Genomic DNA, 27,820 nt, shown 5'->3' on the forward strand with positions numbered 1-27,820 from the left:
GAGCTGTGAATTAGTGATGACAGCAAGTAGTTACTTTGTTAGAGCCTCGATGGCCCCACTCTTGACCTTGGCCTCCTGTGCTTCCTTGCTTCCAAACTCGTCCGTTTCATCCATGATGTACAGTGGAAGTACATGCAGCTGCTCATCATCTGGCTTTGACAGGTTTCGATGCTTTGTTAGACTCACAACCTGAAAAATAACAAAGTTTCCTGTTGGAAAAATATATCTAAAAACAAAGATGATGTGACTTACCAAACAAAAGTGCTGGCAGGTCGATAGACACACAAACAAACAAACAAAATTCAAGCTTTCGCAACCAACGGTTGCTTCATCAGGAAAGAGGGAAGGAGAGGGAAAGACGAAAGGATGTGGGTTTTAAGGGAGAGGGTAAGGAGTCATTCCAATCCCGGGAGCGGAAAGACTTACCTTAGGGGGAAAAAAGGACAGTGCGTACAAATACATTTACACATAATAGTGCTCTGAGACAGGACTTTTTCATGTGGAACTACTGTATCAGCCTGCTTTCACCTATAGTCTTTGTTTAAAAACCGCATTCCCCAAAAAAAGGATGTTCTGATTTGTGGGAATAGAAGTGCTGGAAACCATGGAAAAGGCAAGATGCACGTGGATGAATATGGCCCACATAGCATTTGCTGCAGCACTGAGACAATGCACAAGTGCTCAAAAAATAACAAGGCAAGAAAATGCCTTAACCTGGCAGTGAAACAATCTTGTTACAAACAATGCATCATTACTTTCTTCTAACTACCTAACTTGAGATTGCCCAGTCAAGACCTGAGACATCATCATTAGCTCTAAAAATGTGTAGGACAGTGTAACAAAAGTGATTAAAAATGCAAATAAATGACATTTTACACATTGTGCAACTGTTGCCTCAATGCCAAAGTACAGTAACAGATATGGCAATTGAGTCAGCACTCCTTTGTTGAGCTACATGTTGCACAACTTGTCATCCACTGAATATATCTGAGGCAGCAATTTGTTCATTGCAATCTTCTGTCATTCACTATAGAGGCTTTTTGGATTTGCAACCATACTGCATAGAGAGAGATTCCCCAGGAATGTGTGACTCTTACATTGATTTCCTGTTATAATGTTAAAAATCTGTGGTTGGTTTGTGGGGATTGAAGGGACCAGACTACAAAGGCCATTGGTCCCAAGAATCTCTGATTACAGCATGCAAAACATATTCTTTTGTGGTGTTTTCATACAAATGTTAATGTACTCATAATTCTACACAAAAATAGTATGAGCTGTGTATGTATAGTAATGGTTATTTTAAGTAGATTTGAGCTATATAATTTTGAAGGTATGAACGGAAGCAACAATTTGAGAACTGCAATTCTCTCTACATATATGAATGGCACTGTCAAAATCCATTTCTGCACCTTCAAATTGACTTGCTTTCACACACTTGTTTCCTGAAATTCTTATCGACGAATCACAGTTCTGATGTAATTATTTTGGACTCCAACTATTACATTTATCGATATATATTATTTCAAGCATATTTTTGCCAGGTGTTTGGGAATCAATGCCTTTTTATTCTCTATCCATCTTGTCTTAATTTTAGCTGGTTCCTCATTCTGTGTTTATGTGTGTATATATTTTACCTCCTATTTTCTCCATGTCTAACACAATTTAGACTTCATTTTACTTTCCGCTTTTCTTTTTCTCTCTTTTGTATCAGTGATAAGAAGCTGATGTATTTGTCGCATTGACAACAATGAAAAAGCTGTGAACGAGACATTTGTCAAAGGATTAATAGGGCTATAAAAATTAGCAAATATTTTTGTACCAACCATGCAATTGCTCTCAACAGAACTTTTTGATTTTGTAAGATGGTAGAGGCAAGACTTTAGGAACTGCACTTTTCACATGTCCCTGTATCATAGGTGTACCATGAGTACCTCGATTCAGAGTACACTGAACTCAAGTACCATGGGCAACAATGTGTCAGCCAGTGGGTTCACCATTGGTTACTGCAGACAGATGAGCAACAGTGCAGCAGTTCAGTGCCAGACAGTGATCGGTAAGCAGCCATATGACATCAACACCTCACTGTGGTGTGCAGTAGAAGCCACCTCATAGGTGTATCTCAGCACGTCAGACACCAGGGGCACTGTGGTTAGCTTAGGCCCAGGAACTCTGCCAATTGTGGGAAAATTTCAATTGGACTGATAATTTCAGTATACAGTCGCATATGCTGAAGGCAGAGTATGAGTATTTTTAGAAACCACATCACCTGATGCGTCACACTTCATAAATATCTCCATCACAGTGTTGCTGAGAGGTTCAACCACTAATCTTCTCATAGTTGTAAAACATCTGAGAAGTACGTTCTATCATGCTAAAACGGTTGGGGTTGGGTTGTTTGGGGAAGGAGACCAGACAGCAAGGTCATCGGTCTCATCGGATTAAGGAAGGAAGTCGGCCGTATATCATGCTTAAAACATGTTTTGTATTAATATTGTGTATTGAAAATAGTATTATATGGAACTGTACAATATTTAGATACTTTATTAAATTTGCTCATACTATACTTACCACAGTGCACCCATTATTCATGTTGTGCAGATCTCGATGAGAATGGGCACAGAAGTCAAGACAGGCTGTGACTCCAGAAAATGGCCTTCCAGGCTTGAATCCTAATCGGCATTCAGAAGCTTCTCGCTCAAACTGAGTCTGGTTCCGAAATGCAGCTGGGGCAAGTGTCTGATACAGTGGTGACAGGAGAGTTGCTAGAACATGCATTCGCTCCTCCACCTCTTGCTCCTGCAAAAAAATTTCCTGACTGTACAATCTGCTGCCTGTGTGTTGACAAAACTAAAAGAAACAAGTGAACCATCCCCCAAAATGGAGAACATCTTTCATATTTTAATACCATCTAAGTTTAGCACTCAGATTTGTGCTGGATAGCTGAAAAATATTGCCAGTGTATAGTTCATAATGTGACTGATGTAAAACCACTTTGTCAGTTTAAAGAAGCAGTGAAACACTCATAAGAAATGAATTAGAGATTTTTTTTAAATATTTGACAGCAAAGAGCATCAGCTGTGTGAGCTAGAGACTTTTTAGGAGCTCTCATTGTGAAGATGTCATACTTTTCTTTCTGTGATAGAGAAAAATTCTGAGTGGAATAAAAACAATAGGGTGAATAGTGATAACCACACACCATACAGTGGAGATGCTGAGTGGAATATAGACACAAAAACAGTAATTGAAATATGTAACTGAGCTTGTTCAGCAAGCATTTTCAAAATCTGATGAAATGATTCACAGATATACGCTTTCAAGTGTAATGAAGTCACTCTGTACAAACACTCAGTACCTTTACAACTTTAAGGAAAATTAATGTGCAATGCATGTCTATATATCAGAAAATGTTTAATCACATTTAAGCTCAAAGGTGACACATAAATCTAATACATGGCAACCCAATGCAATACTTTTTTAAACTACTTGACAGTACATCACAAATTTTGAGAGTTCTTGAACTGAATTCTACCTCCAAAATTAAACATTATGGCAACTCAATAAAAAGTTAATAATCCAAATTAATGTGACTAATGAGGTGGTCAGAAACAGCCTGTAAAGCTTGAAAGGGTGTTGCATGGGAATCTGTGCTGAAAAATAATTGTTAAGAAACAATTTGATCGGTTGCACCATGTCTGAGTTATTTAGCATTGAAGTTAGCCAATCAGATCACCATGTAGGCAAATTCGAGAAACCTGCCAGAGCGAGTGTTGCCAGACGTGTTATTTATTTGGTTTCCAAAGATCTGAACGAACGTAGCTATTGCTGACCTAGCTTAAATCTATCACTTCTGTAAAAGGCACACTTTAACTGGTAATGAGTATTTCCACAAGTGATAACTCATGGACCTACAGATGCAGTGTATTACAGTATTTTAGTGCCTACAAGTGCTTGAATTTGCAATTTCAACAACCTGATTGACTAATTTTACTGCTAAATAACTTGAGAACACCACAACATATTATTTCTTAGCACACTCTACCTTGTAACATCCTTAGAAGCTTTTCGGACTGTTTTTGACCATTCTGTATAGTGGCTGAGAAGGCATTAATATTACCTCTCTAAATGTTGCATAAGAACTGCTGCAGCTGTTGTAAATCCTTTATTAAAGGTACAACCAGTTTTGTACTTTAAATTACATCATCAGGTGCAAATATTATAGTGGTCAACCCACTTTTACATTCTGAACACAAAACTTTCTTCAAAACTTGGGAAATTTCACAAAAAGTGATAGTCATGGATTAAAACTTGGTAATGAAACAGGACTGCCAGCTGAAGCCACAGTGGGAGGGAACACTGACTGTGGTCTTGTATGGCAGTCACAGCATTCCATCCCACTGTGGCTTCAGCTGAGGTTCCAGTTTCATTGCTGCATTTTAATTCATGACTTTTGCTTTTTGCAAAATTTCCAAAATTTTGAAGACGGGGTTGGGATCAGACTGCAAGAGTTCCGTGATCACTCCAATATTTGCACCTAATGATGTAATTTAAATTATGAAACTGCTTGAGCCTTTATTAAAGGATTTACAATAGCTGCAGCAGTTTTCATTCAACATGCAAAAGTTTGGCTGCGGATACTCGCCCAATAAATTGTTATGTTATGCTCTTTTAAAAACTACAAAGGCTGTTTTACCATCATCAGCCCAATTGCTTATAGTTCAATAACTTGCCCTCATCTGTGACTTGACATGCTATTATTTTACATTTGCTAGTACCGGTACCTGTTGCACTGGCCTGTCTTTTTGTGAAATTAACACATTTGTGATTCAGATTTTCCTTTTCATTCAAAACACACACTAACTGAAAGTAAAAATATATATTTGGTTTCAGTCGATTTGCTTTGATTCTATATTGTCTTTTATCAAGAGTACTACAGCCATTATCCTAAAACATGGTCTCATATATCTGTTTTCCTGCAGCCTGAAGTAAATGATGTTTGCTTACATTAAAACACATTTAGTTATCTGAAAAAAATTTGTACCTTGTTTCAATTTTGACACTCACCTCTGAACGGACTGATAGCCTGAATTTGCGCACTGTCTTACTACGGGCATACTTGCACCCATTGTAGTACATAGACCATGAACATCCAAAAGAAAAAGAAGCACCACATGTGTCAGGATCCAATCCCTGACAGGCACAAGTACGAGGTTCATTTGTGGCACAGCGGCGAGTTGTTGGCAGGCCAAAGCGATTCAACTTGTGCGTTAAGAGACCATAGGCACGATCAGCCTCAACAGCTGGCACGCCTTCCCATGCAACCATTACCACTACTATCCATGCTGTAGAACACTTGTGACCCTGGCGGTGTTTTACAATACACAATATTTTTTCATCTACTGAAGAACGACGTATTATCTGTAACAACAAATTACGAAGATTTGCACTAAATTTCACATCAGAGAGAACATTTCTGATAAGTCATCCTTTCTAAATGAATCGGTCTGACAAAGTACGTTGCTTAAATAATGTGCTGAGGATACATGTCAAATTGGAGAAATGTGGACTTTAATTTATATATTACTAGTTTCTTCTTTCAGAATTGTTTGAAGATGAGTGTGAAATTTAGTCTTTCTAACATGTTGTGAGTACAACCTTAAACAGCTTTAAATAATGACAATGAACATTATTTCTGATACTACTGTTGTCTGTCTTATTTTAGGTACAAACAGTATTTTAAAATCTCAAGCACACCATTTATCCTGTGTGAAACTCTTTGTACAGTCTACCTCAGTGAAATGTATAAAACATAACATAAGGTTCATAACCAACAATGGATGAATGTTCCACTTGAGAAGCATGAAAACTCAAATTTTATGTCGGGACAGGTTACCATTGGTACCCACCATATGCACAGATTTTAAAGGACAAATATTACTTCTAAAAATTGACCCAAAGGAAAGAGGATACTTGATTAACAAACAAAAAGAATGGCCTTAAACTAAAAAGCACAGAGTGCTATTTAAGCCAAAAGTCAAAACAGACTGCTCTTCTGTCTCAAAGTCAGTGGTATATAACCCCTGTCTCCCTGTGTGTGTGTGTGTGTGTGTGTGTGTGTGTGTGTACGTGTGTGTATTTTAAAACAATATATTTTTGCGTACATAGGGCCCTTCATGTTCAAGGAAGACTTATAACAGTAAAAAGGAGGAAAAAGGAAGACATTTCATTAGAGAATGTACAAATACTACTGTTTAATCGCACATGGAGTGTACTCTACTGGTATGAGCAACTATGATATTTTAAGAATTGTGATAATTTTAAATGCACGCGGAAAGCTAGGTATAATTTCAAGGAGCTTTTTATACTGCTCAGTTTTAATGGACCTTTGCAAATCCAGAAGTGGTTAGGAGATGAAAGTTTCTGAAGTCAAGAGAGATCAGGCCTAAATAATAATGTAGAGATCAGGCATAACTAATAATGTACGTAGCGGATGTCTAAAGGCAATTTTATCTGAATTCATTCACATATAGCAATTCTTTACAGCAGTGCTCATGTAGCTCGTAACTGAAACATAGCTGTCATGAGCATTCTTGTGCACAAGACACACACACAACACAAACAGTAATTTTCTCAACTCACCCATTTGGCCAGTGGACACCCCTGCTGAGTTTTGCCTTCTTTGCCAGTGTAAACAACTTTCTCAAAACGGATGGCTTTCCCTTGGAGACCTGTCCTTGACTCTACATCTTTGCGTAGGTCAGGAAGATTTGGACCTGCTCCCAAGTGAGTGTAGTAAGAGCCTGGTTCCGGTGGGCCTTAACAGAAAAGAAAAGTTGGTCAGTTTATGTTAATGGGTGTTAATTCTTAAATACATGGGACTAACACTTCGAAATAAACAGAAGTTAAATGATGTATCATATTAACTCTGAATATACATTTAGCTCTTCATATTATTTAATCATAAATTTTCAGACAACTGTCAAGTTACCTGTTTGGTTTTGCAACTAGAAAACAACATAAACTGAATTATGCAAAGCTTTTAAATTCCAGCTCTTGTAGAGTTTTCCCAGTACTCAAAGATCCGATTCTTTACACGGTAGGTGAGAAATAAATTGCTCTGCTTAAGGCCTTCCTACATAAGCATTCTACATACATTTCATCTGGAATTCTGTTGGTGTCTGATGCCATAATTCCTCAAATTTACCTTGCTTTAAATGCATACCACTGATCATAATTACTTGATGTTCACATTTCCGCTACGACAATATCTTTTCTAAACTGAACCACTTTATGCAGATATGTGGTGCATGTATTATGACTGCAAAGTTTCCTGTATCTTCTTCACAGTGAGTGTACTTCTATTTGCTCTAGATAGTGAATGATGTACATCTGTCATCTCTCATCTTTTTCCTTTGCATATACAGGGCTATTACAAATGATTGAAGCGATTTCATAAATTCACTGTAGCTCCATTCATTGACATATGGTCACGACACACTACAGATACGTAGAAAAACTCATAAAGTTTTGTTCGGCTGAAGCCGCATTTCAGGTTTCTACCGCCAGAGTGCTCGAGAGCGCAGTGAGACAAAATGGCGACAGGAGCCGAGAAAGCGTATGTCGTGCTTGAAATGCACTCACATCAGTTAGTCATAACAGTGCAACGACACTTCAGGACAAAGTACAACAAAGATCCACCAACTACTAACTCCATTCGGCGATGGTATGCAAAGTTTGAAGCTTCTGGATCCCTCTGTAAGGGGAAATCAACGGGTCGGCCTGCAGTGAGCGAAGAAACGGTTGAACGCGTGCGGGCAAGTTTCACGCGCAGCCCGCGGAAGTCGACGAATAAAGCAAGCAGGGAGCTAAACGCACCACAGCCGACGGTTTGGAAAATCTTACGGAAAAGGCTAAAGCAGAAGCCTTACCGTTTACAATTGCTACAAGCCCTGACACCCGATGACAAAGTCAAACGCTTTGCATTTTCGGCGCGGTTGCAACAGCTCATGGAAGAGGATGCGTTCAGTGCGAAACTTGTTTTCAGTGATGAAGCAACATTTTTTCTTAATGGTGAACTGAATAGACACAATGTGCGAATCTGGGCGGTAGAGAATCCTCACGCATTCGTGCAGCAAATTCACAATTCACCAAAAGTTAATGTGTTTTGTGCAATCTCACGGTTTAAAGTTTACGGCCCCTTTTTCTTCTGCGAAAAACATGTTACAGGACACGTGTATCTGGAAATGCTGGAAAATTGGCTCATGCCACAACTGGAGACCGACAGCGCCGACTTCATCTTTCAACAGGATGGTGCTCCACCGCACTTCCATCATGATGTTCGGCATTTCTTAAACAGGAGATTGGAAAACCGATGGATCGGCCGTGGTGGAGATCATGATCAGCAATTCATGCCATGGCCTCCACGCTCTCCCGACTTAACCCCATGCTTTCTTTCTGTGGGGTTATTGTGAAAGATTCAGTGTTTAAACCTCCTCTACCAAGAAACGTCCCAGAACTGCGAGCTCGCATCAACGATGCTTTCAAACTCATTGATGGGGACATGCTGCGCCGAGTGTGGGAGGAACTTGATTATCGGCTTGATGTCTGCCGAATCACTAAAGGGGCACATATCGAACATTTGTGAATGCGTAAAAAAACTTCTTGAGTTTTTGTATGTGTTTGCAAAGCATTGTTAAAATATCTCAAATAATAAAGTTATTGTAGAGCTGTGAAATCGCTTCAATCATTTGTAATAACCCTGTATTTTCCCAAGGTAGTGAACAGGGCTTCCCCAGTACTGAAAACTCCCCTTACTACATCTTATTTTTGGCATTTCTGTTTGCTATATCCAGTAAGAAAACCAGTGAGTAGCCTGTTGATATTGTCAGTTCTATTTATTAATGTTAATAAGATACCACATTACATATGCTCACCTCAGATCAACTAGTGGAATGGGAAACCATGGTCTCATGACAAAAAAAGGTGTGAATGAGTTTATTTCTTAATCATTATGATAGAATGTGTAATAAAATAGTATAGTAATTGATCTGAGTTTTAGAACTGGTACAAGTATTTTTCTCTTTTGTTTTTTTATCACATTAAATTGAAGTTTCAGGAAATCGAGTGCACACTATGCAAAAGATTGTCACTTATATGTGAAATTTATATCCATCTAATTAGAACTAACATTAAAACCAGTGTTATTTCATGTAAAATAAACAACTTTGTTTCTCTTAAGAAAAATGTAACAAAGATTAATTTCCTTCAGTGGTGAAATGAGATACTTACTTTTGTCAGCTGTAAAACATGAGCAGTCAGGAACTTCAGTACGAGCATTGTTTTTCAGCCTTTCAACATGTTCTTGCAATTCTCTTGCTGCTCCAGATGTTGGTGTGGGAGGTCCATCACCCCAGTTCTGGCCAGTGTCTAGCTCGTCTGCTGTCTGAAGACCTTGGCAGCAGCCATCACGAAGGTGTTCTGGTGCTGGCGTATCAGTTCCACCACGTCGACAACACCACGAACCTGACATATTCTCCAAAGGGGTAGGGCCTCCATCTCCTTTGAAAGGATAAGTACCTTTGGAATGAGAAGGAGACATTGGTGGTGTCTGTGGCCTCGCCTCTGTCTTCACTGATTGTCCATATGTGTTATTGTCTTGCTGTTCTGGCTTTTGCTGAAATACTCCTATACCCATTTGTTGATGAAATGATTTATTGTCCATAAATTCACCACTTTCATATCTAGTTCCAGTCTGAAAATGCCTATCACTTGAAGGTGCTTCCCCCATTCCAGTGACAGTTTTCTGACTATGCAATGATATACCTGTGTCTTGTTGACATGGAAAGATTCCTTCATTTGATTGTTGGTGAAAAGGCACTGTTTGACCTGATTGATTTCTTTCTCCTCCTTGTTGCTGATGATGATAAGCATGGACATTGGTCGCCTGGCATTTAAATCCTGCTGGAGCCTGCCGACATTGATCATACGATCCATCTGCAGGCTGAAGAGGCTTGAATGCTGTCTCCATAACCTTCTGCTGTTCCTCATATGATGTCTTGCTTTCTGGCTGACACTTAAATGCTGATTCCACACCCTGTTGACAGTTGAAGGCAACATCAATACCAGGTACACATTTGAAATTTGTGTTGCTATTATTGGACTGCTGTTGGGTCTTGAAAGTTGTGCAGCTATCTTGTTGATAATTACAAGCTTTTTCATTTCTCTGGGGACATTTAAATGGTGATTCTGCTGTTTGCTGTTTTTGGCCATTTTCAGGTTTAAAGCTTGGGTCCGTGTTGAAAGGAAAGTTAAATGTTGATTCACCAAGCTGTTGTCCCTGAAAAGTTGACTCAGTTTTCTGCTGGCATTTGAAATTTGGATCATTCTTTTGCTGATTTTTTGCTGTGGTATCATGGTTCTGTTGATACTTGAATAATGATTGGTTATTCTGATGGCAAGCAAAGTTTTCATCTTGAGGATGATGACTGTTAGAGGTGGATTCAGTGCTTTGAAGAGATTTTAGTTGTGGATCCAAATTACTTTGAGATTTAAAAGAGGCCTCTGTGGTCTGAGAACAATTGAAAATAGTATCACTATTTGACTGTTGTTTGAATGCAGGGTTGACATCTTGCTGCTGACATTGAAATGTGGGCTCATTACTTTGCTGCGGAAGAGTAAATACTGCTTCTGGCTTTTGCTGACATTTGAATGTCGAATCACCACTCTGTTGTTGACTTTTAAATGGTGATTTGCTATTCTGTTTCTGACACTTATATCCCACATCAATGTTTGGTTGCACCTGGAATGCTGTCTCAATATTTTGCTGAGTTTTGAAGCCTGTATCTGTTTCTTGCTGCTGGCATTTAAAACTCATCTCTGTGTCCTTCTGTTGATCTCCTAATCCAGTCTGAGTATTTTGCTGGTGACGCTGATGTAGTGTCGTTTCACTGTTCTGCTGGCACATGAACGACGTTTCACTATTACGCTGCTGACACTCAAATGCCGAGTTGTTGGTCTGTTGCATTTTAAAAACAGTGTCATTAGTGTGCTGTTGCAGTTGGAATGCTGCTTCATTATTTTGTTGGCACTTAAATGCCGAAACAGGATTGTTCTGTTGTCGATCAAATGCCACTTCAGCATTCACTGTGCGTTTAAATGGCACCGTTTCTCCTTGCAGTGTTTTAAATACTGATGCACCCTGACCTTTGGAAGAACTCTCTTCAAAAGATTCAGACCTATGTTGCTCCATTTTTTCAGCTGCTGCCTGAGCAGATGGTGAGTGCCAGTTGGCAGGGCTAAGACTATTTCCACTTTTCCTTTGTTCCCTTTCATCTCCACCAGTGGCATATTTGATAAAGTTCTCCATTGCCGAGAGAGCACCAGCATCCACTTCAGGACCATTTCCCCCTACCCAATCCCACGGGAAGCCACCACCCTCAGACGTCACTGTGGACGGATGGTTCTGAGGATGGTGGCCTCGCACTAAAAAATTACCGTCAGAACTTTCATGTGGGCGATCTGTGGAAAAGGCTCCATTAAGCTGTGTTTGTGCTTGCTGGTTGTACTGCTGTTGGTTAACTTGTTGTTGTTGTTGCTGCTGCTGCTGTTTGTTAAGGATCATGGTCTTCAGTCTGCTATTCAAATTCGACCTTTCTCGAAACGGAGGTTCCCCTCCAGGCTCTGGCTCATTTCCTTCCTGCGACTGCCACCCTTGCTGCTGGCGGCTGCCCTCCCATAAGTCCCCCATGATGTTTTCCTGGCCTGGATACCTACTGGAGCTAGAGTTCTGTGAACTCTGCTGTTGATGTTGGTGTTGCATTTGGGGGTGGAGTAGGTATCCAGGCAAGGCGTTTGGGTGACCGGTAGCATTCTGTGCCTGATTACTGTAAGCATTTGCTTTATTTGTGCCACTGTTGACCAAACTGTCTGTGCCACTGGGATCCATGTGCACAGAACTGCTCCTGCTAGTGGGGGTTGTCGATGGAGGTGGTGCCATTGTCACATCCTAGAACAATGAATTTGTTGTTTATTTTGCAAACATACCATGTTTATAATTTGTAAGAAACATACTTTGATCATAATGTCTTAAGCACTATGTTTTGTAAGATTATTACTTTCAAATAAAGCTTTCGAAATGCACTACACTGCATCATAAAACCATTTAAGACTGTCGGCACTGCACCTCTCTTTCTGAAAGACATGAACAATAACTGAAAAGGTACAAAAATCACTTCAAAACATCACTCTACAATGCAACCTCAAGAAAAATGAGCATTGAAATCAAGCAGGAAGCTCTTTATTTAGTGAAAAACAATTTAATATTTGTGAGCCTTTTCAATCTATTCATGTAGGCTTCCACATAGATCAGATTTTAGATTTATTTTTGCACGAAACACTCTGCACTGGCTGTAGAATACTTTGTAATAAAAGTCATGACCAGTTTCATGCCACTAGAAGACGCATCCTGAGGTGATAAAGATTCTTTTTAACAGGTCATTGCTGTATCTTTATCACCCGAGGATGCATCTCCTAGTGGCATGGAACCAGTTGTGACTTTTAATAAAAAGTATTCTACAGCCAGGGTAGATTATTTCTTACAAAATGTGGAAGTTTGACTGCAGTTGTCTGCAATTTAAAATAACATTTTAGATTTAGCTCACCATTAAGAACTTTATTTAGAAGGCATTGTTCTGTGAGAGCAGCAATCATTTTTCTACAAAGGATTCCTGAGAACAGATTTTCTGGGATAAAACCACGTAACCATTTTAAAATTAATTGTTATGTCATTGATACTGTCCCAGACTTATCATTGCAATCAGAAAGCTTTTTAATGATCTAGGTCTTTTCAGCTAGTCACACAAAACAATATTTTGTTGACTAAAACTCATCAACAGAAGTACCACATTATTTGTCTGAAATATGCCATTTTCTGCCAGTTCAGGGCTGTGTAACTGGGGAGTGGAGAGTAGTTTTGTGCAGAGCAGCAGTCAGATAATTGCTACAGAAAACTGAGCAGGAATCAGAAGCTGGCTGGTTGCATCCCTATCACAGGAGTACTTACATGCACATTCTGTAATGTGTAATAGGATATGTAGAAAATGTGTTCAGTTGATTTTCACTCTGGATGCATTGATCAGAGTTGCCAACAATTAGATGACTGTCCATCTAGATGCTGCCCTTTGGGGAAACATTAATCGTCTAAGAGTAAGTTGAATAATACAGGAGATTTACAGGACTTATTAAATAACAGAGAAAGTACCTTGTTTCACAAAGTACCATTATCCTTATTAATTTTAGTATTCAAAATGTTGCTTAAGTAAGCACAAAAACTTATAACAGTTTAACAATAATTGTTTAATAATGTATCCCTTGACTCATACCATGTCCCTGAAGAAACCCAACATCATCCTCCTGGTCTTAATCTCTGTTAACATGTCCCCCCCCCCCCCCCCCCCCCGCTCCCCTCACCTTGTTCATAGTCCTTTTTATTGTGTGTGTGTGTGTGTGTGTGTGTGTGTGTGTGTGTGTGTTTTACTCTGTACTTATTATATGTGGACTACAGTTGGCATTCTGTGCACCAGTTTACCATCTCTGACCTGATCATCATCCTCACTACTGGTGGGGCTCTATCATCACAGGGTCTGCATGTCACACCTTTTCTTTTTAATCTTTCCCAACATATCCTCACCTCCTCTAGAAAGAAACTATTAGTTCTGAAAGTGAGGTACTGTGTATCACTTCCACTTTTAATTAAGCACTAGAACATAGTAATTCAACTTACAAACTTCCATTCCATGTGTGCCTACACACACACACATATTTACATTTTCTCAGTACTGTGGTCCAACCCAAGTTCCTTCATTCTGCAATGTGTCTGTGAACTCTGAAGAGAAACTACCATACTCTAGCAGTGCCCTGACACTACAAAATGTTTGGTTATCCTTCATCATTCCATTATTTTTATTCAGCCTTTAATACTGTGTTACACAATGTTACAGCATGAATTACCTGTGATGGGTTGTAGTTTCCATTGACGTATTCTCGTTGTTCCGAGAACTGACTACCTGGTGAGGCATCTATGTACTGGTTTCCACCATTGACAGTTCCATTTCTGTGCACACTGGCATTGGACCCTCCACTGACTGCCCCCCCATGACCATTTACAGGACCATTGGCTGGAATGCCTGTAGCACCTGTCAAGTGAAAAAAACTGGTTTCAGACTGGATCTCTGCACCAGATCTAATATTTTACATCATATTTGAGTGACAGAGATTAAAAGGTGGTATCAATGAAAATACATATTAATGTTACCAAGGCAACACTATGAAATTTTTCATATTTATGTTAAACCTTTTGTAAATTCTGTAAATGTAAAGTAACTGGGCATATTATACTGCCGAAAACAAAAATAAGGACAATAGTAATACAACCTGAGAATGGTGACCCAAAGAGAGAATGAACAAATTGCTACAGAGTGAGAGGGGGGAGGGGGCAATGGAACAACTGGAAGAGCTTATGTTTCATAAAAAAAATACTCATATGTCATTGACTAATGGTAAAATGGGATTGGGTAAACAGGAGCTCTAAAATAAACTGAAGTGCAAGAAAGAGGGAAAAAAAATATTCAATAGAAAGAGGAATTCTGCCTTATGCTAAATGTTAATATGTAACAACAATTTTACAGTTAGAAAATAAAAAAATAACCCACTGAAAATAGCACAAAACGTGCTGAAACATTTCTGGGTGAAACAAAGCAGAAAAAAAGGTGTCTTGCATAAGGCAGAACTCCTCTTCCCATTTTGTATCAAGCACGGATGTAACAAGAAGAACTGCAACACCACAAGATGATTACAAATATTCAAGGAAGTGAAAGGAATGGAAAAAGACGTGGTAAGTTATCGTAAGATAAGCTTTAGTTTGGATCACAAAATTTTTATATCAGGTCTTTAAGTTGTACTTATCAATAATTGGAAGAGTGTGATGCATAAAAGGGACTCAAATGTTTTCTATTAGAAAGCAGCGGCAGAACTGTGCACTATGACCTGTAAATTACTTATTGTGCCTTGGTTACCTATTTTTCTATGACAGATATGTGCTGATATATGTCTACATGGATGCTGTTGCACTAGTCCACACAGTGATTTGTAATAACACCATACACAATGAATTGACAGTATTTGATAGTTCTACATTCCACGGAAGCATACAAGGACATGATGGAGCCATAAATATTGAGAATACTACACTACAGGAGCTTTGCAAGCACCTAGATCGTAGACAATCTGGACCACATAACTGCAGAGTTTATATGGACATTGGAACTGTAGTCACAATTTTATCAATTACTTAAACAGTTTTCAATTGTTGTGGCTTTTCTGTATTTTAATGAGCTGCAATTGCCTTCAGTGTACTATCTACTTCAGAATGTCTATTTTTGATTACTACAAAATGTTGTAGATAATGATTTAGTACTTCTCAGAGAAACTCTCCCTTAATAAATTACAATTAAAGAGATGAACAGAGTATCAGTGGCAGAAGAAGTGACACTGATCTATCAAAACTAATGATTACCTGTATTCCATTGATATTTTCCACAGCTGCTGTGTCAGAAATAGCATGTATGCCTCACCTGAATGGTTTGCCTGTTGTGGTGAAGGCTGCGGGGTGTGAGGCTGCGAGTAGGAGCCACGAGGCGCCTGAGCCTGTGCCGGTGACGAGGGAGGCCTGCTGCCGTACTGTTGCTGCGGTGCCTGCTGGGGCTGCTGCTGTGGCGCCTGCTGTTGTTGTGGTTGCGGTTGGAACACAGCTGCCGTCGGGGGTTGCTGATCGAACACTGCCGTCTGCGACTGCTGTGGCTGGGGCTGGTAACTTACTGAAATGTTAATAAAACTCTTCAAGTTTGCATGTGTGCAACGTAACAAATTTTATATAAAATCGTACAAATATTCATAAATAGTAAGTAACTTCTGTAGACTAGCAGATTTGAGATTTGTGTAAGTGCATTTGCTCACAATCATCCTTACCTGTCGGTTGATGGTAGGCAGTGTATTGCGTATGGTGGTGATATCTCAGATCATCCAATTGTGGAGGTAACTGTTGAATGAACTGTCCTTGCGGAGTCCATGCAGCTGGAAACAAACAACATTTGTTGAACATACTTTGTACATCCTTCTTACAATTTTCTTCTCCCTTATTACAAAGCTTATTTTTAGTATAATCTGCAAAAATTATAACAAAGTGCTACACCACATACTTTTAGGACAGTGTTCCTGAACACATGCCAGGAGTGATCACTTCAGTTTTATGATTTTATGATGTAATCCTAAAGATTTTTACATTTAAATCTCTTGATGTGTGCATGGATTAGATACTATATTTTGTTAAATCTTCTATTTCCATTAATAAAAGATTTTGTAATAATGATCATTAAAGAGGATGCTGCCTTGTCTGGTGTAGGCAATGAGCATAGCTGTGTAGGTCCCTTTAAGCAGCTAGCCCAATTCCATTTGTACCTTTGGTCTGACAAGTACATTTCATTTATATGTGCAGATACTACAGTTGTAGTGCCTGGGTTTATGAGTACACAGGGCTTTGATACTAGGTAAGTTGTGAAAATGAACTCTTCTGTATGTTTTTACCTATGTAGTTGGGCAGATGTAGTATGTTATAGCGCAGTCTGACGACTTTCCTCTTGTTTTATCTACAACACTAATGATGGTCACACAGCTATTGAAATTGATTTGCAACAGAAATAAGTATCTCTGCTTCAACAACCAATGCTGACCCTCCTTTTGTTTTTAACATTGTAACAAAGTATAAGCATTACATAGATTTATACATGGTACTGGCCTCTTTTAATTTATACTACACTGATCTACTTTCCAGTATTTTAACAACATATTAACAGAACAACATAATCAAACACAACAGTGGCGTGTCTTTTATTCCATTGAAAATAATCCTTTATATGATAATATATATCTAGAGTAAAGTAATTTTTTTGGACTTTGGTCATCTGACATCCACCATTGCCAGTTTCCCACTACTAATTTTTCCAAAGTTATTAAGCAAGGTATTTGTATGAAATCTTTGTATTAATCTGCTGCTTCCATAATATAGATAGGTGAATGGGAGCAATTCTTCATTTTTCATAAAATTTCAGTTTTTAAACAAAGGTTGAGGCAATTGATAGATTCATAATATATTTATATAGAACTTTTAATATAGTACAGCTGACTTTCTGTTCTCAACACAACTACTAGCTTTCACATTTGGATAATTAACTTCATAATAATACATCATTTTGGACATATATACAGGGTATTATAATCACTTTGCTCTGCTGTTGCTGAAAGGAAATTCACTATGCAAACCTTAAAGCTAACTGGAAGTTCTTCAAATCTTGCAACTCTATTACTCCGCACTTGTTTAATTACTTTGCATTAGAGCAAGTATAAGATGTTTTAAAATCTTTCCTCACAAATACAATTAGAGTTTAATCAAATGTTGCCTCATAAATAACAACTTACCAACACCATTTGGATCGCCAGCAGCTGCTGGGTGCCAGACAGAGTTAGTGTAGCGTTCCCTCAGGGGTGGTGCAAATGCTGCCTCAATCATGCCAGTGGCTGGCTGCTGTTGCTGCTGCTGTTGCTGCTGCTGTCCAGGTACACCTACTGGGGTGGCCGAGTTCCCGTAGAATGGCATCACGGTCGGTGCCTGCTGGTAACAAATATTACACTTTATCCAGGCAGTCAATCATTACAGGCATTAATTGTGAGGAAAATGGTTGAAAAGCTTAATGTGACTACCATGGAAATATTGATTAATTATATGACACTAACTGTAACAAAACTCATGAAACAGTTTGTAACCTACAACAAATCAGAAGCACGAGAAAGGAATTTTTGTAAAAGGAGACCTTCACCTAGAGAAAAAATGAAGGCAAAGATGGTGCTTTTGCTAATCTTTCTTTCTTCAATAGATCTCTTAATATAAAAATTGTATTGGTCAAAACAGAAGACACCACATCACAGAAGACAACCAAAACAATCTGTATTTACACATCATATATACGCTCTGCAATATTTGTATACAGCTTTACACAGTTATTTGTATTTTGGCAATAGTAGCTATAATTACAGTGCTGAAGATTTGTGCCCATCCTTTTAAGAGAACACAGAGAACTAGCAACTACATGGTTCTGACTAGTGCTAAAAACTCCTTACAGAACCTGTATATGCAGATGACAGCCCAAGAAAATTTCCGGCCAATGAGGTAAGAAGACAAGTTTCAAAATACTTTTCACCATAAATAGTAACTGGTGTGTGCCCAGGGCAACATATGCATAATGTCAGAGGTTTCCCAGAGATATTTTCTGAGTTTAAGGGAACTGTGGGCTCTAGGGGCTCATTACAAAGTAATATTGTACTTGTGACTCATTTGGTTTGTTACCATAATTACCTTGAATTATGCCTTCATAACATTGAAAAAGAATGCAATATGCAATCACCAATAGTGAAACATAAAACAGAGTAATGCAACAGCAAAAATGCTGTAATGTGGTTGCTGTCGTTGAGGGAACAGATCACCATAGTGTAGTTGTGCTATTCTTCCAAAGGATTCGGTGAATCTTTATACAAAATGCCTATCGGCCACCTTGCCATTAGTAAACTTATCCTTGCTGTGTGTATAACAACATGCAACTAATGCTCATGTAAAAACAAACCCAAGCAGTAGTGAATGCGAGCTTGTGGGCAAAGGGTAAAGTGGGCATTACTGTTCTTGGGATTACTTAATAAAGCGATAAACTATATATAATTGTACATGTGACAGAGATATGATCCTCAAGAAATGGTCAGTCGATAACTTTACCAAAAACAGTAAAACATTAGAAAAATTTACTGCCTGAGAAAAGAATTGAAGTATCCAGAAGGGGAGGAGGACACAAAATGAAAGTTTAAGGTATATGATCCTCTATCCTTGATACTGGCACTGTGACAGGGTTGACATCTGAGGTGGTCACCCGGACGTTCTGTCGGAGACGATCAAGGTATCTCGCTGGGTACAGGAGTACCTCAAAATCGAAGAGACAGTTCACAGAAACATGTTACGTGTGGCTGAGAAGTGTCCTGTTGAAAAATGGCACCACAATACTGTCACACGAGAGGTAACGCATAACGACACAAGATGTCCGTGACTTGCCGTTGTGCTGGCACTACCAGCCGGGACCTGATGTCACACTCGATGGCTTCCCACACCGTGACAACAGCAGTAACGCGTCGATGTGCCTCTCCAAAACAATGGAGGAAAGTGACCTTCCCCATGTCGCCGCCATACTCGCCAGCAATGATCATTTCGGGTAAGGTAGAACCGTGATTCATTGACGATGACAATTCGACTACTTTCATCAGCAGTCCACGTCTGTCACAGCACCATTCCACCGCAGCCATTTGTGTTCTGGTGTTAACGGCAGCCTACACATGGAACACTATTCCGTAGACTGGCAGTTGCTAGTCTCTGACCGATGGTGTAAGGTGACACAGAATGTTTTCGGGTGACAAGAGCTGATGTGAAAGGGTTACGGTGTGGTCGACGCACGATACAGCGATTCGCCCATTGTGGTTGTGAGACGCGATCGACCAGAACCTTGGCGACGAGCAATTCCTGTTCTCACTTTCCCATGCAGTCCAACATCGGGCAACTGTCACATCTGAATGCCCCACAAGCCTGTACACTGAACGATTCGACCAGCTGAGCAAATGGAGAATCACAACGAGGCGCCATTCAAACTGTGTCAGGTGCTGGTGTTCTTCGCCGGCCGGGGTGGCCGAGCGGTTCTAGGCGCTACAGTCTGGAACCGCGCGACCGCTACGGTCGCAGGTTCGAATCCTGCCTCGGGCATGGATGTGTGTGATGTCCTTAGGTTAGTTAGGTTTAAGTAGTTCTAAGTTCTAGGGGACTGATGACCTCAGAAGTTAAATCCCATAGTGCTCAGAGCCATTTGAACCATTTTTGTGTTCTTCAGAGTGATCCCTCACCATCTGCCGCTGTCCATGCCCCTTTTATACACTATTAGGCCTGATAGTTGCACTGAACACAGCAACACTAAATGACTCTGGTGGCTGTTCCACCTCCACTCTAATCATTCACAGACTCGCCGACGGCGTTTACTGCATAGTGTGTATTTAAAAAAAAATAGAGGAATAATGACACAGTCGTCGTTTTCGCCAACTCTCAACCAAATTATGGAGGTCTAATAAACAACATGATCTAATCCGCCACCCACGAGAACTAAAGACTTATTATAAATAGAACACAAGGCCAAGGTCTATAACTGAAATAGACAAACTAAATCTTTCCAGGTGCCACTTACAAAACAAAGACGTATGACGCTACACGTCACAGAATCTACCGATGGCTCACGGTGTTCATTAGACTCTTGTTGTCAACAGGAAGTACCGTAAGTGAATGAAAGACGGTTGTTTCCAAACAAGACGCAGCACGGCACACGCTGTCGACATTTGCACTGTCGCTCGGGTATTTTCAATGCAATGCAGATACAAAATAAATGGGGAGAGGGGGAAGAAATCAGACGAAATGCAATTACTCTGTACCGAGCAATCGAAGACCATGGGCCCCTTATGCCAAAATAATCGGAAAATATTTCTGAACGACCTCCGAATTATCGTCGCTGGAGTTTGTGTTTACGCTGTACACAACTGACTCGTCCAGTTTGCCACAAAAATTAGAAACAGCCTGTATGCCACTATACTTGGGTTCATCACTGTTCACAACCCCGTTCCCCTAACACTTTCCTCTCAAAGTGTAAGAATAGTACTGCGACCAAACAGGAAAAAGCCATTATCTCTGTCGCTACTTTAAAATTCGGACGTATCGACCAAGACATCACCGGCACCTGGAGACGGCTCATTTTTCATTTGAAAGCAATCTAGCGAGCCGACAGCTGCACGCAGGGTGAACCATCGCTCAGCTGCCATTTGCCAAGTGAGCCAAGATATACGATGGCTCCCGTCTTTAACTGCCGCACCAGCCGGCTACTCTCGCGAACTGTTCGCAGGAGCTGCAACTTCCGTGCATATTTCAGAGCCGCAGGTGAATTACAGCGTGAGGAAAAAAACAGCCCATATCTCCTCAGTTGCCGACTTTCGGAAGCTGACCTGTATGAGGTCATAGTTCCTCTCTTTACTGTACAAATAAAGCATTTCGTATCGGACAAAGAGGCATAAAATCTTCTCGTACACTTCCATTTTCGCGCTAACTGAATTATGGTAGTTGCAGTACTCCGCGACTTATGAATTTTGGTCCTGTTTACTCCATGGACTGGGCTCGTCAGAATACCTCAACCCAGTATTACCTGATCACTTCGTTCAAATGTTTCGACAGACGATTCTGGTTAATACAGTTTTGTTTTCGGTTACGATCCTCAGCTACAATGAGCACTGGTTTTAAATTTACGGAGTCAGAAAACAGATTCCAGATACTGTGCAGAAATAGAGTGTTACTTAAGAATTAATACAATAAAGAAAAACGTGCGTTACAAAAATTGTCTTTTCGTAAATGTCATCTTTCTGTATTTCCACTTGAATGGAATAAATTGAAAATTTACCTGGGAGACAATCTTCATAATAGAAACTAGAACCGTGTCCAGCATCACAAGTCGAATGGTAGCGAATATACGTGAGATGAACTAAACTATGAGTAACTACAAACATCTAACCTTCCTGAACCAGTGTGTAGTGTTTTCATGGAACTTCGAAAGGTGTTTACGCCCGTACAGCGTTCTGTATTTGAAGCCTTGGGTGATAAAGCTGAAGCTCAAATCTTTATCGGCAGCTGGTTTCTAAGATGTCGCTGGTTTGCTTCTTTGCGATATGCTTTTCAAGTGATAAGATTTTCCAGCGTCACTCTCCAGGGCAAGCAAATAGAAAGGATACTGACTTATATCAACTATAAGCAAACCAACATGGACTTCTAATGGTTGTCGAGGTATTCAGATTTGAATATCATGACACAGTGCAATAACTGAAATTTTGGGAAGTGTATATCTTCGAGGGAGGACGCGAGTATGTATTACTTAACATCTGCAAGCGTACACAAATGTGATTGTTCTCGACCGTTCCAGACTCAAACGAGTGCCCAAGTTTCTTTCTTGTCGAATTTAATGAATATTGAGGAACGAACATATATTTTGTAGCTCTTATACGAAAAAGTATGCGCCTTACTTTCGCTTCTGATATTCGCATCCAAATACGTACGAGACGCACCAACTATTCTCTTCGTGAAGGCCTCAAGCGTAAGTTAATTCTAAAAATTCCTTAACGCATATTCTTCTCCACGGACCAGATCTTCAAGATTCTTCCCATAATCTGTAACCGTGGAATCTTCGTAGCAGTGTTACTGGACCCCAGTTTCCCGTTGAATTCATGAGGACAGTGCTATACCAAAAGAAGTGACGTATTAAACATACGTCGCTGACTAAATCACAGTCTACAGTGCATTTGCGCTTACATTCATCAGTTTAAAACGATGAAACAGTGGTTCTCGGTATCTAAGTTGCGAATGTCTTCTGTGGATACACACAGCGGCCTGTTCCCGTTGTTACCGAAGGGCCGGCCGAAGTGGCCGAGCGGTTCTAAGCGGTACAGTCTGGAACTGCGCGACCGCTACGGTCGCAGGTTCGAATCCTGCCTCGGGTATGGATGTGTGTGTGGTGTCCTTAAGTTAGTTAGGTTTAAGTAGTTCTAAGTTCTAGGGGACTGATGACCTTAGAAGTTAAGTCTCATAGTGCTCAGAGCCATTTGAACCATTTTGTTACCGAAGGCTGACACAACACTGAATGGAATATTGAGCGAATTCGACAATAATACCGAGAACTTAATATTCTCCACTAAAGATGAAGCTATCTCGGAGAAGATAACTGCCTGACTTTCAGTAGATGTCTGGGGGCTAGAAAATTTGTGCTACCAAGACATGAACGTCGATTTCATAATTTCTTTTGACCCCTGTTAACGAATAGTCTACCCCATCAATGGAAATCTCGAATTTTAGAGAGAGTCATGCGGAGATACGAAGACAAAGTACGAAATATTTTTCATCATATAGTAACTGGTATGCGCCCAGGTCAACGTATGCATAGCGTCAGACGTTTTCCAGGGATATTTTCTGAGTTTAAAGGAACTGTGGCCTCTAGTGGCTCGTTGCACAATAATAATGTACTTATGATTCATTTGATTTGTTACCGTAATTACCTTGCTTTTTGGAAAATCCCTACAGTGAAAAAGATTTAATATGCAGTAACCAGTTGTGAAACATAAAGTAATGCAACAACTCTTAGATGTAAAAATACTGTGACATAGTTGTCGTCGCTGAGGGAACAGTTCAGCATCGCGTAGTTATGTCGCTCTTCCAAAGCATTCAGTAAACCAATACGCAAAGTGCATATGGGCCAGCTCTCCATTAGTAAACCTATCCACACAGTATAGCTGTTAACTGACACTGACGTAAAAACAAAGCGTAAAGTGGGCGTTACTGCTTTTGGGATTGTATTGTACGGAACTGGGGACCTAGAAGCGACGGAGAGTCTTCGTCCCCGCCGTAACCCTCAGTGGCTCACAACAGGCTACAGCAGTCCACTCACCCCTCCGCCGCCCCACACCGAACCCAGAGTTATTGTGCCGTTCGGCCCCCAGTGGAACCCCCCCCCCTCCCCCCCCCCCCCCCGTTGAAAAATGGCACTACGACACTGTCGCATGAGAGGTAATACATGAGGACGCAGGAGGACCATGACGCACCGTACAGTTGTGCCGTCAGGGTTCCCTAAGTCACTAACAGCCGGAACCTGAACTCATACCCGAAGGCTCCTCACACCAGGAGTAAGGAGTAATACCGCTGTGGCTTTCCAGAACAGTGGAAGATGAGACCTCTTCCCAGGTCGCCGCCATATGCTTTGGAGGTCTAAGGATTTGAAGTTCGTAGTTTCGTATTTCGAAATTAACTGTTCATTAGGTTGTCATTACAGGGGAATAAGAATTAAAATACGCCATGAAACGCAAATGATGGTCGGGGAAACATGTGTGACGCAGAATTTCATGTCAATGTTGCGGGACTGAGCACAGTTTTCCCGTTTGGAGATCGGCCCAACTAAAATTACGAACAAATCAAAGCGCGCTGTGGACGAAGTCACACAAACGTTGTAGGAGCAACCTTTTTTTTCTTCTTTCTTCAGTGATAAAACTCTTAAACAAAGCTATATAGACGCAGTGCAGCTCATTTCTTTCGCAGACATTTCGAAAGAATATGAGCACACTAATTTCCAGGAGGATGGTACAAACTGCATTCCAGCTTGTAAGTCCGAAACGTGTTTAAAAGAACAGTTTTCCCAACGCTTGGTTGGTACACGAGGAAGTGCTGTATGGCTGTCAGGAAGTCCGAACATCGAATTATATATATATATATATATATATATATATATATATATCTTTGTGAGCATGAATGACATTTCATACACTTTATTAAGTAACGAGACTTTCAAGTAATTATATTTTTAAAGAAACAAAGTACTTTTCGTCGCAGTATTACAGAGCTCTGGTAAATAGGAATTCATTGATACGACCGTGGTTTATGTTCACAGACTGAAAAATAGGTACCATATTTGTTGTGTTTAAAACGAATTTCTTCGCAAAAAAAAAAAAAAAAAAAAAAAAAAAAATTTGCTGCCAAACCTATAGACTAAACACCTCACATCGATATATTATCTCCTTTACGATTTACCTTTCTTTATAACCTTGCTTCGATATTCGAATCATTTATGCAATCTTAACTCAGCCACGCTTGATGAGTGCACTGTTTGTTACCCGATCAAAGTTCGAGATTTACATTTGGGTAAAGAGCATCGGGCGCATCTCCTATAGTTACGTCCAGTATGGACCTGCGCACAAGGAAAGAGACACTTAAGGCACTGAATCTTATAAATAGTGCCCCGTCCATCTTTATCTACAAATGTGTAAATAAGAAAGACAGCTTTGTAGTCCACAATTCACAACAGGAGGAACGACACGGCCGAGTTGTTGACTTCACTAACCGCAGTTTATTGGCCGGGAAGAAGTGACCCTCACGCATCTTCGGTTTGGGCACTGTCCTCTCCTTTCTATTACGGCGGGAGGATCCCCCGTTTTGTGATGCTTGTGGTGTGCACATCTCTGTCCGCCACATTTTAACAGACTGCATTTTATACTGTGATGCAAGGGCAGAAGCACAAGTTGATGAGGATCTGCCCTGTGTTTTCGCTAATTATGAGACGTGTGTATCTAGGGTTTTAAAGTTTTGTGATGTGTCTGGACTCTGTCCTACACTTTTAGGCTGGAGGTTTTAGTGTATTGCAAAGTGGCTGGCTCTTCCCTTCTTTCCTTGCGGTCTGTCAGCCACTTCCATCTGCTATATTGTTTTAGCTCCCTCTACCGCCGGCCGGAGTGGCCGAGCGGTTCTAGGCGCTAGTCTGGAACCGCGCGACCGCTACGGTCACAGGTTCGAATCCTGCCTCGGGCATGGATGTGTGTGATGTCCTTAGGTTAGTTAGGTTTAAGTAGTTCTAAGTTCTAGGGGACTGATGACCTCAGATGTTAAGTCCCATAGTGCTCAGAGCCATTTCAACCAAGCTCCCTCTACCACTTTCTTCCTGTGTTGTCCATGTTCTACTGCTGGCGGCATGCTTCGTCCCACGATTCAGTGTGGGTAGGCACATATTTTTCCAAGCTTGTTACCTGTGTTTTACGTTCTGTCTTTCCTTGACACCCGTCTCAATCTGTTACTGAGCAGGCGCTTAAGACCTTGCCGTCGTGCGCCCGTACAACCCTCACCACCATCACCACAACTCACAGCACGGGTCATAGTCTACCAGTATCAGCCTCTAACTCCGCCCGTGAACTGATGAGCAGGAAGAGCGTTTTGCCGATATGTCTATTTGCAATGCCTAAATTCTTTGTTTTATAAAATAATTTTTCCTAATGTAGGGTTGTCTGGCGATTTTCTTTGGTAAAAATTTCCGTATCTGTCCAGTAGCGACTCCTATTGAATATTACTATAAAGCTCTCGTGAAATCGAAGAAAACAAGTGGCGAAGTTCGTCTGTTATTCTGCATTTGTGAGGATCCGCGAGAACGAAGAATTTTCTATCACTGTTATCTCTTAAACAATACTAGAAATATACTTCTGTGATTATAGAGATTGATTGGAGATGTTTAAACTAAAGAACTGTTTTTCGCCTTCTTACGAACACGAAATTATATTTTGCTAATGTTAAGCGTCAGCTGATAGTCGCAGTAGTATCCACTGATTATTTGTAGGTCTTTCTGTATTTCGCATCAATTTTCTGATAATAGGTCTCCTAGAAACAATTGCATCGCCCGTCGGTTTCTGGGTCAGTAAATGCTGTCATTCATTTCATGGAACACTGATTTGAACAGAAAAAAGAAAAAAACGAAAAAAGAAAGAAATCCGGCAAAATTATGAGGTAATGCACAGTACTTTCTAAGAAATGGCTATCACGCGCACCGGAACATTGTTAAAGAGGAAACAGCTCCTTGTGCTGGCCCAGACGGAGGCAGTGCGGTGAGTAATTGTGCGATAAGAAGCGCGCAGACGTGCGAATGTCCCGCGGCGTGGCTGTGCAGTGTTAAGCGCTCCCCTGCGGTTCCCCGGGGGTCGGCTTGCGGGCGGCCGGCGAGCGCTAGCGCTCCTGCTCCGGTTCCTGTTCCTTCCTTTGCCCGGGCTGCGGCCGAACCTCATAAACCGCTGTTCCGCTCCTCTCGCGCCCCGCCGCTCCTACCATCCGCCCCCACCCCCTGAGCGCAACCTGTCCTTACCCCCCACCACCGGGTACTGCGCTCCCCTCCCCGCGGCGCTGATGGGTCTCTTTCCGTATCCCCACCACCACGGCCAGCCACTTTCCCCGCAAATTACTGGCGAACCCATCTGGCAACAGCGCACGCATAATGACGCGCTTGCGGCTTGCCAGGGCAGCCAACTTACAACGCGGAAGAGAGCGACAGTATACCGCACGTCCAGGATACCTTGCGCGTCACCAGGGAACGAAATTTTTCCATTATGCAACTGAAGTTTTACAGATGCAGATGGAAAGAAGACTGAGGCAAAAAATAGATCATTTAACTTACAGCTTCTGCCACAAGTAAAGAATAAATCACCGAATTATATGCGTGCAAGAACCGTCATTCATGTAGTCATCAAAATAAACATGATGCAGAATTTAGTGCTTGAGAAGCGAATAGGAATTCTTATCGATCCCCTGCAGCGACGGTGACTCGTTGAGAGCAACAGGAGGTGGAAACCTGGAGTGCTACAATCGATCACTCCTATGACGTCATAGAAGAGAAGCACGAGCAGAAGGACGTGCGGACATGGGAAAGGAACAGGATGGCCGCCCTGCTGTCGATGGCGGCGCTCGTGCGGGCCGCGGCGGTGGTGGGAGAAGGGTGCGCAGCCACTGAGCGAACGAGGGCCCCCGAAGAACGTAACAGCGGCTAGCGAAAAAAAGTCTTTTCACCCTTGGTCCAATTACATTCATTCCATTTTCTCCATGACACAGACTCAACACGGATACGGCCGTGTAAAGGGACTTTCAGCACTCTCATGTGGAACCGGCACCATCGTTCTAAGTGTTCGGTACTTCTACATTTTCTCGTCGAAATGAATATTGGTTAAGTTTACATTTTTTCTCTTCTTCTAGATTTTGCTTATGCGAGCTCCGTTTAAACAAAGCTATTTGAGATCATCTGTAGTAAATTTC

At 40.9% G+C, this 27,820-nt stretch overlaps 1 protein-coding gene across 1 annotated transcript in view; it reads right to left on the reverse strand.

Moving 5' to 3' along the window:
• The window catches only part of LOC124545682, a 51,497-nt gene that overhangs the window by 10,661 nt on the left and 13,016 nt on the right, over window positions 1-27,820 (reverse strand). The window contains exons 2-10 of the mRNA XM_047124629.1: window positions 17,527-17,716; window positions 16,021-16,125; window positions 15,627-15,869; window positions 14,005-14,189; window positions 9,286-12,001; window positions 6,637-6,812; window positions 5,062-5,415; window positions 2,569-2,796; window positions 35-189 (exon numbers count right to left, since the gene is read on the reverse strand). Coding sequence (XP_046980585.1) covers window positions 35-189; window positions 2,569-2,796; window positions 5,062-5,415; window positions 6,637-6,812; window positions 9,286-12,001; window positions 14,005-14,189; window positions 15,627-15,869; window positions 16,021-16,125; window positions 17,527-17,716 — 4,352 coding nt within the window. The remainder of the gene's footprint in view (window positions 1-34; window positions 190-2,568; window positions 2,797-5,061; window positions 5,416-6,636; window positions 6,813-9,285; window positions 12,002-14,004; window positions 14,190-15,626; window positions 15,870-16,020; window positions 16,126-17,526; window positions 17,717-27,820) is intronic.

This window comes from Schistocerca americana, chromosome 8 (assembly GCF_021461395.2).
Source record: "Schistocerca americana isolate TAMUIC-IGC-003095 chromosome 8, iqSchAmer2.1, whole genome shotgun sequence".
Lineage (NCBI taxonomy): Eukaryota > Metazoa > Arthropoda > Insecta > Orthoptera > Acrididae > Schistocerca > Schistocerca americana.